Consider the following 18,381-nt stretch of genomic DNA (forward strand, 5'->3'; position numbering starts at 1 on the left):
CAGCCTGAGGGGGTTGTCTTGTTTTGCCTGGAAATTTTTAACTACAGTAAAATGTGTAACTTAAGACCACCGTGACTAGCGACTAGCCAGGTACTACAGACCACATCGCCATGGACGGACGGTCTCACATTCATTATTATGGTTGTGCGGTGCGAACCTCTAGCTAAGGACCACCCGCCACTAAAGACCGCTTTCTCTGGCCCCAAGGCCAGGGTGGTCGTTAGTCACAGGTTTTACTGTACTTTGCCCGGCTGGACCATGTTGACACAGACACATATGTACAGATGCACAACTGGCCCCTTTCATCTTTCTCGTTTGAAACGCTCTGTACTCTGCGCATCGAGCAGTTTGCCGGCGATTTGCCAAAAATTGCTCCTACAATGCCAGTGTACAAATCCGTTGATCCAGGAGCTGCAGAGAGTGCTTATTGTCATGGACAAAACTTAGAACATAGCAGACTCAGAGGAAAAGACAATTACAGTAAAACCTGTCAAGGCGACCACTGGGATAAGGCGTCCACCTGTCCTAGAAGACCACTGAAACCAGGACCAAGGGATGCTACTTCCAGTCTAATGACCCTGGATACGGAGACCACCTGGTAACAGAGACCACATTTACAAGATCCGTAGAGCGGTCGTCTTAGACAGGTTTCACGGTAGTTGTATTGTCCCTCCAAGTTCCATGCCATAAGGCAATCATCAGACAGTGCCTACTACACGAAATTATTATGGATAACAATGCATCAATTATTTCTTCAGACTTTTCCCGTTTGTGTCTTTCCCTCAAACTAGTGAACACTGCATGTATTTATCATTCAGGAAGGCAATGTGTTGTATCGTCTTCTCTCTCAGCCAGTGCAGATACTGTTTTCTATGTGTGCCTGTGTTGCTCTTGTTGTTCAGTCTTCTTCAAACACTCCATCATACTTTCATTGTTGGCGACTCTTCTTTCTTCACTCCTGCCTCTCTTTCTCCCTGTAATCTGTTATTTCTGCCCTCTGTCTCGTCTGTTTGTCTGCCTGTCTGCCAATGATGTATGCTATGTTTTCTGTGTGCATGTACACACACCACATGCCCCCCCCCACACACATACGTGTTCACACACACACACACACACACACACACACACACACACACACACACACACACACACACGTGTTCACACACACACACACATGCACGTGTTCACACACAGAAACACGCCAAGCCTAGGTTTGTGACCTGTATGACATTCACCAGCAACCATGACTTGGTCACAGGTGACAGCAGTGGATCGATTCTAGTCTGGAGTTCGGGTAAGTACAGTATTGGTACGGCGCATCCTATGCACCAATATACTGTAAGGCATCTTGTTATGAGTACCAAATTTACCGATTATCCTAAATCCAAAGAGTAACGAGAAGATGCGCTAACGATCGTGCGGCCTTCTGGCATATCCACACATAACACATATGAGGGATTGCAGTCTGAACAGAGCTTATTATGATGAAGAAATGCAGCTTGTTAAAACTTTAGATTTACGATCCAAGCTACAGGGCAGTTAGCTTTTTTCGAGCTCCGTAGTTTTTCGCAGGTTTTGTAGGAGCCAGCCGGCAGCAGGCCGGTCTGGAGCAGGGTAGGGACTGGATAGTTTAAAATTAGGTAGTAGATAGTTAGAGCGTTCCAAAATGCCCACATCCGGTGAAAATCGCAGTTGGAATTCGGTCTCTCCGAAAGTTCTAAAGAGGAACACGGGTACTTTCCACGTTCCACTGCACACGAAAACCCTCGAAGTTGCTGAGGCCCTGATTGAACATGGCTACACCGACCTGATATCCGTGCAGCTGACTAGTAACTTGAGCTGCAAGGCCACGTTTCATTCCCGAGACACTCTGACACGACTTTGCCGAAACGGTTTCCATCTCATGTCAGTGGAAGTGCGCGTCACTCAACTGGTGCCTGATTCCGTGGAAATCCAAATCCACGATGTGCCCATCTGGGTCCAAGACGACGTTATTATCGAAAGCCTGGGTGTCTTTGGATCGGCCGTTGGGCCTCTTCGCCATGGATTTGTCAAGACGAAGTCAGGGCTCGCCATTGCCACTGGTGTCCGCTTCGCCACATTCTCTCTTCGCCCCAACATGCAGATTCCGTCGTATGTGAAAACATCTACGAACAACTTGTTTCGTGTACGCTACGAAGGCCAGCCTGCAACCTGTCGTAAATGCTCCCAACCGGGACACATCGCCGCAGATTGCAAACTCGCCACAGGAACGACATACGCGAAGCGAACCGCGCACACCAGAACAAGCGCAACTGCAACTGTCGGAGTGCAACCTGGTGAACTTACCGTACAGACCGGAGTCCAAAACGAGTCGCCAGACTCGGCACGCTCCAGCAGCAGCACTGCCAGCAGGCCCAGCACCAGCCCGAGCACTCTCTCGAGTATTGGATGTAGTACGAGTGCAACTCCTGTGGGGTCAAATGTTGGAGAACCCGCAGTCAGCACTGAAGTGTTCGAAACGGATTTGAATTTGAAAACTACGGAAGTCGATGAGGGGCCTACTGAGGTTACTTCAGCGTTGAAAAACCTGACAGATACTGAGCCAGACATGTCGTCCGCACAGGGATCGCTGTCAAGCATGACAGCACACCCCAGAACTCCCCTCGCGGACGTCGAAGTAGACATTGCAGAGCGAGATCTAGAACGGACAGAGCGACTCCTATCAGAAGTGGCATCAAACATCAACACCGAAGCGATCCACACTTGGTTCACGCCTGAACGTCGAGGCAGGAATGCCAGCACTGAGTCCTCACCAGAGTTGGCAACTGGGGTGAAGAAGAAGGATTCCCGGAAACCAACAAATCTAGCTCCAGGCTCACGATTTAGTCCGCTTGCCAGAGCCTAATCGTGACTTGAAAAAAAAAAAAAAAAAAAAAAAAATGCAGAAAAATGCAGAACTATAACTATAATGTAACACCCACAGCACCACCTACCTCCTCGACCCAGTCACTCAGTGTGGGATTTCTGAATGTGTGTAGTGTTCGGCGGAAGGTAGCAGAAGTTCAAACGTTCATCTCAACACGAGGCATTCACATTCTCGCAATAGCCGAGACATGGTTGACTCCGGATGTGTCCGATCAGGAGTTGTCCATCCCGCACTTCAAGCTATACAGAAGAGACAGACCTGATCAGCGAGGTGGCGGAGTTGCTGTGTACTGTCATGAGTCACTGGCTGTTCGACAACGGGCCGATTTAGAGTGCGAGCTAGAGATGCTGTGGCTGGAGATTCTAGCCCCGGGTCGACATGGAACGCTCCTCGGCTGTTGTTATCGGCCGCCAAATAGTTCTGCTGCCTACTGGACCGCACTGGATCAGAACATTGAGCAAGCTGTTCAGGGATGTCAGCAATCCACTGTGCTACTTGGCGACTTCAATGTTGATTTTAGCAATCCAACTTCTCCATCTGCATCCCCTTTGTACAACATTCTTTCCCACTACAATCTCTGCAATTATGTTACATCTCCAACACGGGTCACGGCAACATCATCCACAATGCTAGATTTGTTCCTTTCAACCTCCCCATTGGATGGTACCTGTGAAGCAATACACTTAGACATAAGTGATCACTTTGCTGTGCTGGCCCGGCTGAACATTCACACACACCAGCACGTGTCATCGTCAGTGAAAACCACCAGACGCCTCCATCGAGTAAACTGGGACAGTTTCAGTATCGACCTCCAGAGGAAACAGCAGCAAGACTTTGATGCCCACAGCAATATCCATGATATGGTTCATTCTTTCACTTCTTCTATCATGTCCACACTAGACCAGTATGCACCATTGGTACCCCAGCGTAAACGCGCACGCCGCCCGTGCCCCTGGCTGACTGATGAGCTTGTGGGTGCAGTTCGTAAACGTAATCATTTACACCGGCTCCTCATGAGAGATCAAGCGAATGTACAATTGCGTGATCAGCATAGAGAAGCTCGGGCCATGGCCCGTCGACTCGACAGGAAGCTGCGCAACCAGTTCTTCACTGAACAATGCCGAACGAGTGACCAGCGAAAACTGTGGAGAGTGTTGAATGTTGTAACTGGTCGTCAAAAGAAAGCCCAGGTCCCACAGGCATCCCTACAGGATCTCAGTGTTACATTTGGTAGTGTCGTACATGACTCAGCGCGTCCCGCCACTCTTCAAGCTCCCTTGGGACCAACCCAACAATGTGGTTTCTCTGCTTTCCAGCCAGTCGCAGTTTCTGCCGTCGAGTCCTGCTTGAGTTCTGTGGACCCAAGTAAGGCGACTGGCAGTGATGGTGTGCCTGGCCTACTTCTACACAAGTTCTCCTCAATATTGGCACCCAATCTCACCAAAATTATCAACTATTCGCTCAGAACAGGCCAACTTCCTTCCACCTTCAAATCCTCACATGTCACCCCTCTGTTTAAGGGTGGCGACCCAACCTCACCTACAAACTACCGCCCAGTTTCCCTGCTACCCATCATCTCCCGTATTCTGGAGGCATTTGTAAAGAAACAGCTCACCACCTATCTCGAATCAGCCCAGCTTCTACCCACCAGCCAATTTGCCTATCGTAAACAACACTCCACAGAGGATGCACTTGCCCTCGCAGTCAACAGATGGTCTCTAGCCAAATCTCGACGAGAGTACACCGGAGTTGTGTTCGTAGATATGTCGAAAGCGTTTGATCGCGTTCAGCACGAGCGTCTTCTGACTGAACTCTTCTCTCTTGGCATATCTGGTACTCCACTCACTTGGTTTGCTGATTACCTCTCAGGCCGCTTCCAGCAGATCAGAGTTCAAGGACATCTCTCTCCTGCCGTTTCTTGTTCTCGTGGTGTCCCACAGGGCAGCGTTCTTGGTCCCCTGCTATTTGTCTTGTACACTAGCACATTGAGCACGATCCTGCCACCGGCGGTAAACCACCAAGAATTTGCGGATGACATTACTCTCGACTGCTCAGACACCGACCCCACTGAAGTATGCGGAACCCTCAGCCACGCAATCACAAGCCTCGCCACGTGGCTAGAAGATATTGGTTTGCTGCTGAATGCAGCAAAAACTCAGCTTCTCTTCATAAAGCCCCGTGGCGCAGATGACACACAGCCTGAGGTGTTCTGCCATGCTGACAAACTTGCTATCACACCTTCGGCTAAGTATCTCGGGGTAATACTCGATGAGGAGCTGTCCTGGAAGCCCCACATTGCACACCTGAGCCGCAAGACTGCTAGGACCATTGGCCAGCTCTGGAGGCATGGCCAAGGACTCAGTTTGCGCGCCAGACGCACTTGGTTCCTCAGCATGGTCCTCTCTCAGCTATGCTATGGTTCGAATAGCTTTGTTCCTGGGCTTTCTGCCCAGTTGCTTGGACGTCTGGAGAAGAGTTTCAAAGCCGGCATTCGTGCAACCTTGCAACAGCGCTTTCTCACCCCCACCGCACCGCTTCTGGCACTTCTTAGTATAGTCAGCCTGGCACACACATACACTCAGAAAGTTCTAATCTTTGTACACCGCTGTATCAATGGATACTGTAGCCCACTCCTACAGCAACTCTTTACAACGACTGCTCCAAACACCGTGCTAAACGATCAGCGCATCACTAGGGGCCAAGTTTCCAACTTGCTCCAAGTGCCTTTCCTTCGCGGGCCTGCTGGTCGCTCGAGTATGATGTTTCGCGGCAGTATTGCATGGAACGCCCTCTCGGCTGATGTAAGATCGATAACTGCTGCCGATCAATTCAAGAGAGCCCTATCTGATATTGACGTACTTAACTTGTAAACTCTATGCCAACAGTCCAACACCCCTCGCCGTACTTCATGTTCCCTGGACTGCTAAAAAGTGTCCCCATCCAACAAAGTCTGCCAATGTTCACACATATATTCTCATGAAACGCTTCCACTACATTTTATTTGTTATCACATTATAAAAAGTTCACACAAATTGAGTTTCAGCATACACACAATGTCATAACAAACATTTCTATAATAATAATCATACCGCTTGCATGTCTTTATCTCTATACATTTCCTCATATAATTTTCTTCATCTTTCTGTGAGAACCGGACCTATAGGCCGGTAAGAAGGCAATCATGCCTGTGCAATTGGTGAAGTAAAATAAAAGTCAACAACAACAACAACATGTCTTACAGGACTGTAGCACAGGGCTGTCGCCTCACCAATAATTACATATTTTTGGTTTTTAAGCAATATTAATTCAATGGTCTATTTGGGCTCTATTCCCCCAAAACATTCTTTGGGGAGGAACCCCGGACCCTCCACTGCACCAATGTCGAACACCTTGCGACACCAGTGTAGCATCATGCTGCTTGCCATAATGACCGGTGAATAGGATAAATATATTCCATAGGTTGGCTCTCCCAGATCGGTCAACAATGCGCTGTAGGAATGCGCGTAACCACCATTGTGGTCTGTAAGCAGTGCAAGCTGGGCACCGTGGGCTAACAAAAGCCACCACGGGTCCTTCCCCATTATAACGCAGGGGCATCAGAAGGTAATTTAGCGTGATATGGTCAACCATCTGCAGTACAATTTACTCGTGGGGAGAGGGGTGGCTGAGCCGAAAATTTTGGAAATTTAGAGCTCAGATCAGTGCATTTTATTGATTCACGGGGTACTTGGGGCAAATAGTGGTGCGGTCAATACTGTAGTGACTGCACCGTGTGCGACGCCCCTGTAACGAGTCCGGTGTAATATTTTGTATGTGTTGCCAGTGGTGCTAACACTTTCTGAAGGTATGCTCAGCTGAAACGTGTCCTGATCGATGCCCATGCTCAATAGAGGTTTAGCAATAACATCATCTCCAGAGATGCTTTGGCGAAGTCGCGGACTCGTGGCATAGCGCTGCATTTGCACACACTGCATAATTAGGGTTGGTGGGTTGGATTTATTTAAAGTCGTACAACAAACAGGCATATCTGCCTCCTTATATGAAGACGACTTCTGGCAGTAAAACATTTTAAAAAGAAAAAAAGAGAGAAAAGAAAAAAAAGAGAAAAAAAAGAAAAAGCACGTCGGAAAATCTGCTAACTCACCCCATGAAAGCATTCGAATAAACTACAGAAAGCGGTGCATTACTCAATCTGTGGACAGAACTATTTCGTCCTTTGTGGACTCGTCAGAGCAGCATAGAAAAAAACTAGGCCGAACCTGATTGCAATGAAGAATAAAATGTCCAAAGCGGTGCATAATGTATTTGTTTCTCTGTGTTTCTCATCGTCATCACCGGCATCTCAGGGAGTATGAAGATCAGCCAGGTGGTCAAGAATGCCCATGAGGTGAGTGGTATGCTGGCTGCAAATAGGTAGGTATGGCAACCAAACTCTGGATGTGTACCCATAGAACGTTGCAGCCTATAGCTGAAGCAGCTCCAGTGAATGCTTGCTGTAATCCCACGCAGCACGCCCGGGCACTAGAAAATGACCGTGTCAGATTCATTGCCAAATGTGTTTCTGTTCAGCTATGTACAGTTGTGGCCGGGAAATCAAACCCCTGAGCCGATTGCAGCACCAAACTCATCTCATACGCTCCATGCGGCCCTCGGATAGGTTTTTGGACCATGGGAAAAAACCGTGACTCAAAATGTCCGTGATTGACACAGCATACATGTACAAGTGTGCTTGCATAATCATGATGTGTGACCATGAACTGAGTTCCCGTGATCCCTTGTTCTCGTGTTGTACCATAATCCCAGGGCAGTATCCTCAGCCTGCTGATACTGGAAGACGGCACATTGCTCTCCGGCGGTGGTAAGGATCGGCGTATCGTTGCCTGGGATACCGCTTACAGGCCCACCGGCGATGAGTATGAGGTGAGATTGAGCGGACCGTGTTTTTCCTTACGGAATCTGTTTATTTGGTCATGCATCTCCACAACACTCCAAACGGTCTCAGGACTGCACCAATCACTGAAAGAAAAAGATACAGTCAGACCTCACTTAACCGCACACATCCGTTTTCCACAAAACTATCCGGATAGGCGAGGGAACCGGATAATCGAACACACATACGGTATGTATCCATGACGTATGCTGTAAATCGGTAACCAACAATTTTCTTCCGGATGGCGTGGGATCCGGACATAAGGACAAGGGGACCGGATAAGCGAGGTCTGACTGTATAAACATCTAGATTTGGGGGCAAGGCTCATCTTCCGGAATGCGTGTTGTGAATATGAATGGATATAGTGGATGGCTACAGTGGAGTCTTCACACATTGAGAAAATGTTTGTTTGGTTTAACCTTGTAATTTCCAATATACTAGCAGGGAGTCTGGGATGGTACCTTCTATAATTCGTTTGTGGGTGGGTCGAGGAGAGCTTCTTTTTGTGAAAATATTGATAGCTGAAACGTCTAGCTGAAACATCAATCCATTCTAGTTGTCAAGTCGATATATTTTTCGTTCAGGGGGCGTGGAGAGGGGGGGGGGGGGGGGGGGAGAGGGAGTCACAACTAAACCTTTCCGCTCTGTGGAAAATATTGACCATGCCAGTTGGCCGCTAAGTGCTAGTTGGTTAATCCTAAGTTAGTAATATTCATTGTGCCTACACACCCATTGTTGTCCTTTTGTCTTGTCTTCGTTTTGTTTCACTGTGTAGTTGTCGCCACTAGCGCTACCTTTCAAAGTGCTATTTGCTCAATGCTCTGACCGCCAATATGCAGTTGGCACAACTAGTGCTATCTTTTAAAGTGCTATTTTGTCAATGCTCCGACCGCCAAAGTGCCGGTTATAAGGACTTGCTTGCTGCCTTGCTAATCCTATTTCAGGGCACATGGTATACTGGATACCTTTCATCGTCCTTTAAGTGCTTGTTTGCTAATCCTGTGTTGGGTGTGCTGATCAGCTACCGGAGACGTCCGGTGCCATCCGCACCCTGGCAGAGGTCACCGGCAACGAGGAAGACGGCACTCTGGGCGGAGAGGATGGGTCTGTGATCATGGCCGGTACCACACACAACTCCATCATGGAGGGTGCCTTGGCCACGGGATTCAAGGAGCTAATAAAGGTACGACGGGATATCTGCTGCTGGCGGGAATAGCAAATAGGATTGTACTTATAGAAAAGAAAAAGGACGAAGGAACTACAAGTTACGCTATACTGGCCACTAACACCACCAGGTACTAAACAATCAGCTCATGCGACAACATTGCACGACACTGACCGACGGTACTGACGTTCTACAACTAACTGGCTAACAGCTCTAGTGGACATTATCGCGTAACTTGTAGTTCCTGGGTCCCTTTTCTTTTCTATACATCTATCCTTGGCCCTCCATCCAAGTCCATTATTGTACTTCAAAGTACATGTAGTTTGAAGTAGTGGTTGCGACTTCGGCGATGATTTGTAAGAAAGGGTTTGCTCCCCACACCGGAGCTCGCGCTATTCCGCCGACTTTCCGCTTTCCGCTATTCCGCCGACTTTTCAAGTGTCAAGTAAAGTCGGCGGAATAGCGCGAGCTCCGGTGTGGGGAGCAAACCTTTTCTTACAAAGTAGTTTTTTCGTGTTTTATGTTAACTCTTCTTTGCCATGGCTGGTTGACACCGCCTCCAGCCATACTAGTTGTTTTGCCTTTGGATGGTGAAAATAACAAATAAAAATGTCTGAATGACCCTTCACTTTATCAAAATCTATAGCTCAGTAATGAGTCCTAGGGCTGAAACGATCGTGGATTTTCACGTATCGATTACTCTTTAGCTTAACGATCGAGTAATCGATTATAATCGTTAGCAAATAGAGTCATAATTCTGTGCAAACATTACTCTGTTTCCACAAACTATGCCTTCATAATACCAACAAATCTGCATTAGTGAAAGGGTAGCTCCGAAACATGGCAGTTTTGAAGTCAATTTAACCTCAGAACATGAACCATACCCCTGGCAACTGCATACTGCAGCGGAAACTGGTTCAAACTTCACAAAACGAGGGTTTACAGTACTTTCTGGACACAAATTTAAAAACGCAAAATAATCGTAATCGGTAATCTAAACGATTGCTCGATCGTTAGAGTTATCAAACGAGTACTCGATTATTCGGTATAATCGTTTCAGCCCTAGTAATGACTGCATGTCCATAGCAAAAGTACAGTGGTGCTCAATGAAATCCGGTCACGTCAATCAAGTTTTCGCCTTGCACAAATTCGCAGCCCAGAGTTCTCAGGTCTAGGGCTGCGCAACGCCCGGCGTGTACTTGAGCATTGATCAGTAGTGTAGGGTATGGCTGCAGTGGCTGACTCTGCATACCCGGAACAATGCTGATTGTCTTGTCATAACTACAACGCTGGCCAAAGAAATCCAACTCTGTGCACTCGAACGCAGCGCTACCGCATTCATGAGGTTGGATTTTGTTGGCCAGCACTGTCTGTAGTACAGCACTGTCTGTAGTACGGTACTGGACAAAGAAACCCAACCTCATGAATAAAATAGTGTTGCCGGGCGCTACGCAGCCCTAGCACTCAACACATACTGGTCTGTGCACTACACATACTGGTCTGTGCACTACACATACTGGTCTGTGCACTACACATACTGGTCTGTGCACTACACATACTGGTCTGTGCACTACACATACTGGTCTGTGGACTTGAACCCGGCACTACTTTATTCATGAGGTTAAATTTCTTTGGCCAGCACTGTGCATGTAGTGTGGTGGACATGGAAATCCGGTCACAAGTCTAGCTACCCCAGGGCGCGGGTCATGCAGCCGTGGATGAGCGGTACACACATGCATTTATGCGCTGCGGCGCGCTGGTTGCATCGGATCTCAACATGATTGTGCACTGCACGCAGCGTTCTGTACGCGCTGAGGGCGCCGGCCCCGGTCAATCGACTGGATTTCCATGTCCGCTACAGTACATGTACGTCTGCACTGTCTTTCAGGGTCACAGCGACGAGCTATGGGGACTGGTCGTTCACCCGATGCAGGACCGGTTTGTCACGGCCGGTTCCGACAAGATGGTCTGCTGCTGGGACGCCACCAACCACGACGTCGTGTGGTCGGCACCTGTGGCTGTGAGTAGTAAATTTATGACTTGCACACGAGTAGCATCTTGTGCTGTATACAGTGACACATCTCTACTCTGAGTTTCAATGGACAAACGCCTCTTTTTGGGTCTGGAGGCTCCCTTGTAAATTTCAGTGTCGTACATGGCCAAAAACGACATGAATGGAACTTTTTCACTCACAGATGCGTAGCACTGAATTCTGAGTAATATGCGAGCTGTTCTTTTTATTCTATGGACAACACTGACTGAAGACGAGGTCACTTTTGTCGTGCTCTTGCTGCTTCAGGAGCTGCATGTCCTGTGCATAGATCCTGGAGGAGTGTGGTGACGACACATTCTGTCTTAGTCTCGAGTGAAATGTACAATTTTGTCTACGGGTATTACCCTAGTGCAACAATGTGTTCTTTCTTTTTGCACAAATCAGATTAAATCAGATTTATTCGTATTCATAAATTGTATGCATATGAATATAAAGCAAATCAGGCGTATCAGTCGGTAGAGCATGAGACTCTTAATCTCAGGGTCGTGGGTTCGAGCCCCACGTTGGGCGCCAAATGTTGTACAGTCAAATCTGTCGTAAGCGACCGCCCCTTGGTGCAAGAAAAAGCGGTCTCTTACGGCAGATGGTCTCTTACGGCAGATGTATGGTAAATCCGGCATACCGGGCATGCATATATGCTTCCATGTACTCAAATCGACGAGAATAATGTGATTTTTAATATCATTTTATTGGATATTCCATAGAATATAGGGGTGCACAAATTTTACATGTTCAGCCAGCTGTCAAGGCTTCCCTGTTCAAGTACGGACTTGCGACGCATCTCCTCCTTGTGAATAATATCAGTCGCCTCTGTGACCATATCCAGTATGCTGCCAAGGCCTCTCTGCAAGGCATACTTCTTGAGTCCATCAATGTGATGAACTACCTGCTTACCAGAGATGGCGTTAGCGACCACTCCATCCTCTGTGTCGCTTTCGTCATCAACATCATCGTCATCATCTTGCTGCGCTTCACCTCTTGCAGCAGCCAATATCTCTTCCTCCCAATTGGGACTGAGGGTCTCTCCTGTACTGACGTCATCATCAAATGCCACAAATTCTTCAAATGACATGTTGCTTAGAACTGTGTCAGCACCAGGACAATCGGAATCTTCAACTTCACACACCTCATTGGGAGCAATATCCTTGAACCCACAACTTGCAAAACACTTGCTGATTGTTGTTTGCGCTACATCCTTCCATGCTGAAACAGTCCACAGTATGGCGTCTAACACTGTCAGTTTCTTTGCCACTTCTGACGCAGATTCTGTTCCCTCCATGTGACCAAGGAGGTGCTGTAACATCTTCTTCCTGTACTTGAGCTTCAATGCTTGAATTATTCCTGCATCCATGGGCTGCAAGCGAGAGGTGGTATTGGGAGGGAGGAATTCCACTCTGACATGTTCATAGTGGACATCAGGATGAGCTGTGCAGTTGTCAACGAACAATAGGACTTTTCGTCCCTGCGCACCAAACTTTTGATCTAAATCGCCTATCCAGTTCGTGAAGATCTCGGAGGTCATCCAGGCCTTTTTGTTGTGACGATAATCGATACCTAAGGCTCCTTTGTTCACTCCGCGGAAACACCTAGGATTGGCTGCTTTGCCGATAATCATTGGACGGATCTTTTCTCCAGTGGCACTCGCGCACAGTAGGACAGTTACCCGTTCCTTCGCATTTTTGCCGCCACTACATTTCTCCTGCGGGCCGACAAGACTGCGGTTCGGTAAAGTGCGGAAGAATAATCCTGTTTCGTCTGCGTTGAATATGTCGTTGTTGGAGAATCCCTCGCAGATTGACGGTAGGCGCTCAGACCACGCTTGGATGTCCTGCGGGTTCACATCCGCAGCTTCCCCACTGAGCACGGCTGTCTTCACGCCATGTTTTTTCTTCCACGCGACGAGCCAACCGTTCGACGCAGCAAAATCGTTGTGGCCCATCACCTTTGCCAGTTGCAGGGCTTTCTCTTGAAGGAGAGGACCAGTCAGTGGCAAACGACGCGCCCGGGCTTTGGTAAACCAATCCCACATTGCAGAGTTAACATCGCCGTACTTCGCCTTTCCTGACAGTCGACGAAGTTGGCTGGATGTCCCTGCCTTGAACACGTCCATGATCTTCTCCTTGTCCTTGATGATTGACTGGATCTGAGTTTTCCCGACACCCATGCGGTCCGCGATTGACCGCGCAGATTCACCTTTCTCGGATTTCCGAATCACATCCACTCTCTCGCTGAGGGAGAGGCAGCGACGCTTCTTGCTGGAGGATGTAGCCATGTCCCATCTCATGCGAAAGCCGACTACACTCCAACGAGGCTGCCGTGAACGTCGCTCTTCTGTTTTGTAGCCTACAGCCTACAGGAAGGTTGTTTCACTACAGCTGCGTGCGTACAAGTACATGTACATGTGTACGAAGTCTACGGTAAGTGTGGCGTGCATACCTACGACGACCATGCCCGTATACATGTACGCGTACGCGACACGGCAGTAGATCGACACTGCCTGGATTTGAGAGCTACACTACAGCGCAGCTTCAGTACAGGCCAGGGCCAGTCGATCGCACTTGCAAGACAGCGCATTTTCACACCTTGCAGTTGACAGCGCACTGGCAAGTACAGTTTCGCACCTGACTGAACCTGGGTCGCGGTCGCTTACAGCAGATTTGAATGCAGCCACCGTGCATGAAATCGCGGTCGCTGGTCGCGCACAGCAGATGGTCGCTCTGGACAGATCAGTTTGTATGTGAAACCGTCGGTGCACGAAAAATCGGTCGCTAACGGTAGATGGTCGCCTACAGCAGAGGTCGCTAACGGCAGATTTGACTGTAGTTGTAAGTCTAACATTACTTCTCCATCACTGCATCAGCTCAACCGCCACCACTGGACTGCCTTTTCACACTCTTTTTATTGATGAATAAACAAGAACACGGAAAACGACTACATCTTGACAAGACGACAGACCAAAGACTAGCTCACACAGTTTCGCGCATGCGCACAACACCACCAACCAATGACGCGTGTCCACAGCGACCAAGACGAAACAAAAACGTGACACCAAATCTACCACACATGCAAATACAAACAGCTTCAAGGACTTTCAACTGGTGTTTTTCCTGTTTTTGTTATCTTTTTTCAGGATGAAGCCATGTCAGTTGCCATACATCCAACTGGGGATATTGTTGTGGTGGGACTGAAGACTGGAAGGTGAGATTTGGGGGGGGGGGGGGGTGAGTCGATCAGGTCAGGGCTGCTTGCCTCGGCATTCTGTCTGTACAGCGGAGTATCTCATTGACGCATGTCTAAGGCGACCGATCACTCCAGGAACCTTCCGGATGCCGTCCCGTAAGCTGGTGGTCTCCTTGTCGGGAGTCAATCTACTGGAAATAACACCCTTTGGGTCCTGGTTGTAGTGATTCTCTGGGACAGGTGGTTCTCAAAGTGGTGGCCTTGATAGGTTTAACAGTACTCGCAAGCCGTACAAGTTTAATAGTGTTTTTCCGCGCCTATCTACCATGCTTGGGACGGATTTCCTGGTCAGTGTCTCCGGAGAATCAATTCTGGAATTTTACATTCATCAAATCATACTAGTGCAGAGCTCCCCTTGTCCAGGCAGTTTGGGACCGGGCACTGCCCGCAGCTGGAAAAATGCCTGTAACTCAGAGCATACATACTATTTGCAAATTGCAAGTTGACGCATTTCAGGACAGCAAATTGTTTTTGGGGCTGCCTTTTTTTGTTGAGAAACCGAAATTTGTGTTGCTTGATGTTGTTTCACTAGTGTTAATCATCCGTCTGAATACTTATTGTCTCCACATTGTGTATTCGTTGAACTGTGCTATTTCCTCTGTGTGACCGATCTCAGGTGGATAGTGTTTGATGCATCCAGCGGTACCTACGTAGTCAGCTGCACGGATAGCACGGAGCCAGTCCTGTGTACACGCTTTTCACCGGGTAAGGAACACTCCGCTCCCAATCACACACGTACACTGGGACGCACTCGCACTCACACACACACACACACACACACACACACACACACACACACACACACACACACACACACACACACACACACACACACACTTGTACTTGCTCACTGCCAAAACTGGTCACGTGGGTCTCCCCGTGACACACACACACACACACACACACACACACACACACACGTGCACTGGGCAATGACAGGCGCTAGCACTCGCCGCATCATTCCCTCCATTCGGTTGCGCGTAGCAACTCTGCTTAAACCATACATACTGTGGTAACAGCTGGGTGTACAAAACCATGTTCAGTCTACAGCGGCGGATCCAGTATAGTCAAAACTGAATAGCTGATACATGTACATGGACGCACATATGGTTGCCAGTAGTACATTTACGAAATGTAGGGAGTTCCCCTGAATCCCTGGAACCCCTCCTGGATCCGTCCCTGGTCTACAGTGGTACTAGAGCTGGATCGTACCTGCCAAATCTTGGACAACTTGGACACCTATACTTGGACAACTTGCCCTGCAAAACAAAAGTAGGCAGCCATGTTTCATGCACACCTACCATTCTGCTTGGTGATGTTTGCGCTCAGCAGGCAGGCTAGCTCTTCAGGAAGGCGCTCGGGGAACGCGCCTATCGGGCACTAAACTCTTCCCCCGCTGCACCATAGATAGTGGTGTAGTGTGTCTGCGCTATTCACCCAGTGAGTGGTCTTGTCAATGCACTCTGCTTGTTCAACTCAGAGAAGGACGGGGAATGTCATGATTGATGACTGGCATTTCTTGAAATGCTGCTTGGGGCAAGATGCACCGGGACATGCTATTGACAACATTCAAATTGAAGCGTCATACGAGTGTAGGTCCGATACAACGCACAACTGCTTCATGAAGAGAGAGAGAGAGATCTCATTTCAAAACTTCTTTTCTATTCGGCGGTTACATGTGCCGTCTCTGCTCCTTTTTTTTTTGTTATTCTTGTTACTTATCCGCCTATGCTCTGCCCCTGTCAATTGCAGATGGCCGTATGCTGGCTGCCGGTTGTCATGACTCCCATATCTACGTGTACACTATTGCCGATGACATGAAGACGATTGGACGGGTCGGGAAATGTGCGGTGAGAACACGTGGCGTGGTTTTCAGAGTGTTCTCGTTGCTAGGCTACCAGTTGCTAAGTAGCTTCTCCTAAAATGTCACGTTCAAGTCCTGCACTTTGCTTTCGTAATCCTTGGGTGATGCACCAAGGTGATTGCATCACACTGTCTTGTCGAAATGAACATGCTGCTGAGTGCTCTTCTAATATGGTCCATGTTTGCGTTCTTAGAAACGTCAATGGATATCTGTGAATTGGTGCTTGTGTGTGCGTGTGCGTACATGCATGCGTGATCGTTGCTGATTGCGCGCCGGCATGTGTGTGTGTGTGTGTGTGTCTGTGTGTGTGTGTGTGTGTCTGTGTGTGTCTGTGTCTGTGTGTGTGTGTGTGTGGGATTCACTGGCCAGAAAAAGCCACTTCATAGCTGTGTGGTGTAGACCAGGCTGAATAGTGGCGGTCAATTCTTCACCCTTGCAAGCTGTTGAATGGTGCAATCCCAGCACAAGCTGCTATGGCTTCTGCTGTAGCATCGCTATCATCGCCTCCGGCGATGGGCGTTCAATGGTTCAATGGTGTGTGTGTGTCTATGTGTGTTGTGTGTGTGTGTGTGTGTGTGTGTGTGTGTGTGTGTGTGTGTGTGTGTGTGTGTGTGTGTGTACATGTGTGCGTGTGTGTGCGTGTGCCTTCTTGCATGCACGCATGTGTGTATATGTGCCTCTGTGACTCTGTACAGGGTCACAGCTCGTCAGTTAAGCATCTAGACTGGTCAACTGACAGCCAATACTTGCAGACAACATCCGCTGATTATGAACTGTTGTTCTGTGAGTGAAAGCGTGGAAAGTTCTGCTTTTGTCTTTGTGTCAATCTTCCTCACTTTAGAAGACATGCGCGTGGTAAGACTTCTGCCTCTTCTACACCTGTCCCTCTCTCTCTGCTGTCTGTCTGTCTGTCTGTCTGTCTGTCTGTCTGTCTGTCTGTCTGTCTGTCTGTCTGTCTGTCTTTCTGTCTATCTGTCTCTCTCTCTCTCTCTGTCTCTCTCTCTGTCTCTGTGTCCCTCTCTCCGCCTCCTGTAGGGAAAGCAGTGACATGCAAGCAGGTGACATCACCGGCAGCAATGCGTGATGTCATATGGGCCACGGTTACCTGTCCTATCGGCTTCCCTGTTATCGGTGAGGAATATGTTGACATTAACACGATCAGGTGGAGCGTGCACCCACCATAAGCAATAACTGCAGTGCTGTGCTATGAACTCTGGTTACGTGAGTCAAATTAGGGTCCTGCACAATTTCGCAGCCCGTGTTCGCAGGTCTAGGGCTGCGCAATGCCCAGCGTGTACCTGAGTAACACGATTGGACTTCATTTAGCAGTTCTGTACATGTATTGCGCATGGTGGATGTACTGAGAGTGCAACTCGCTGTATTTATTGTGTTACTGTCTTTCTCATCTCCATGGAAAGTTTTCATAATGTCGATGTGATTAGTTTTGAATTTAGCAGTTGCTGGTAGACCATGCTAGAGGGCAGAAAAAGCATCAAAGTTCAACAAACACTGACTGCAGAGAATACGGGTGTGAACATTACCAAATGCGCACTCATTAGGTTATTCCACGCGCATGTTAGCGAGGTCAGTTTAGTCTTTCCAACAACGTTTCATTGTGTCCACGCCGATTATTTGTTAATTCCTAAGACATGGCGTTTGGTCTGGTGTATTGCAACAACTCGCTCACTTCTTCTACAACCAACACGACAAATATGCCGCTAAGGCCTCGAGTCCTATTTGTCAAGAACAATTACTTGAAGTCATATTGCTGGTGAATGAGGGCGAGCCAGAGCGCGTGTGTCGTGGAGGTGGAACCAGTTCATTAACACCTCAAAAGTTCTGGCTAGAGGTGAACTTATACCCCGTAAAATACCATCCAGTCCGACCTCGCTTATCCGGTCCTCTTTTATCCGCATTCCTCACCATCCGGAAGAAAATCGTTGGCTACCAATTTACAGCGTATATCATACATACCGTAAAGTCTTGTATAAAAGCCGCACTCGAACAGAAGCCGCCCTCGAATAGAAGCCGCAATTTTGGGCCCATCAAATCACACATAAGCCTGGTTTTATTGTTGACATACATAGAAATACCTGTCTTGTATAGAAGCCTGTCTCATATAGAAGCCGGCAAAATTTCACCAAGAAAGTCATAGAAGCCGTAAAGGCTTTTATACAAGACTTTACGGTACATGCATACAGTATGTGCGTTCGATTATCCG

General features: G+C 48.2%; 1 protein-coding gene across 2 annotated transcripts in view; it reads left to right on the forward strand.

Moving 5' to 3' along the window:
• Positions 1-18,381, forward strand: part of LOC135821192 (echinoderm microtubule-associated protein-like 2) — a 32,722-nt gene that overhangs the window by 13,430 nt on the left and 911 nt on the right. For both annotated transcript variants that reach the window (XM_065334260.1, XM_065334261.1), the window contains exons 11-20: positions 1,195-1,294; positions 7,255-7,295; positions 7,712-7,828; positions 8,860-9,021; positions 10,892-11,023; positions 14,187-14,254; positions 14,913-15,001; positions 16,049-16,146; positions 16,856-16,943; positions 17,196-17,291. In XM_065334260.1, the coding sequence (XP_065190332.1) occupies positions 1,195-1,294; positions 7,255-7,295; positions 7,712-7,828; positions 8,860-9,021; positions 10,892-11,023; positions 14,187-14,254; positions 14,913-15,001; positions 16,049-16,146; positions 16,856-16,943; positions 17,196-17,291 (991 nt within the window). The remainder of the gene's footprint in view (positions 1-1,194; positions 1,295-7,254; positions 7,296-7,711; positions 7,829-8,859; positions 9,022-10,891; positions 11,024-14,186; positions 14,255-14,912; positions 15,002-16,048; positions 16,147-16,855; positions 16,944-17,195; positions 17,292-18,381) is intronic.

Source organism: Sycon ciliatum, chromosome 7, assembly GCF_964019385.1.
Source record: "Sycon ciliatum chromosome 7, ocSycCili1.1, whole genome shotgun sequence".
NCBI lineage: Eukaryota > Metazoa > Porifera > Calcarea > Leucosolenida > Sycettidae > Sycon > Sycon ciliatum.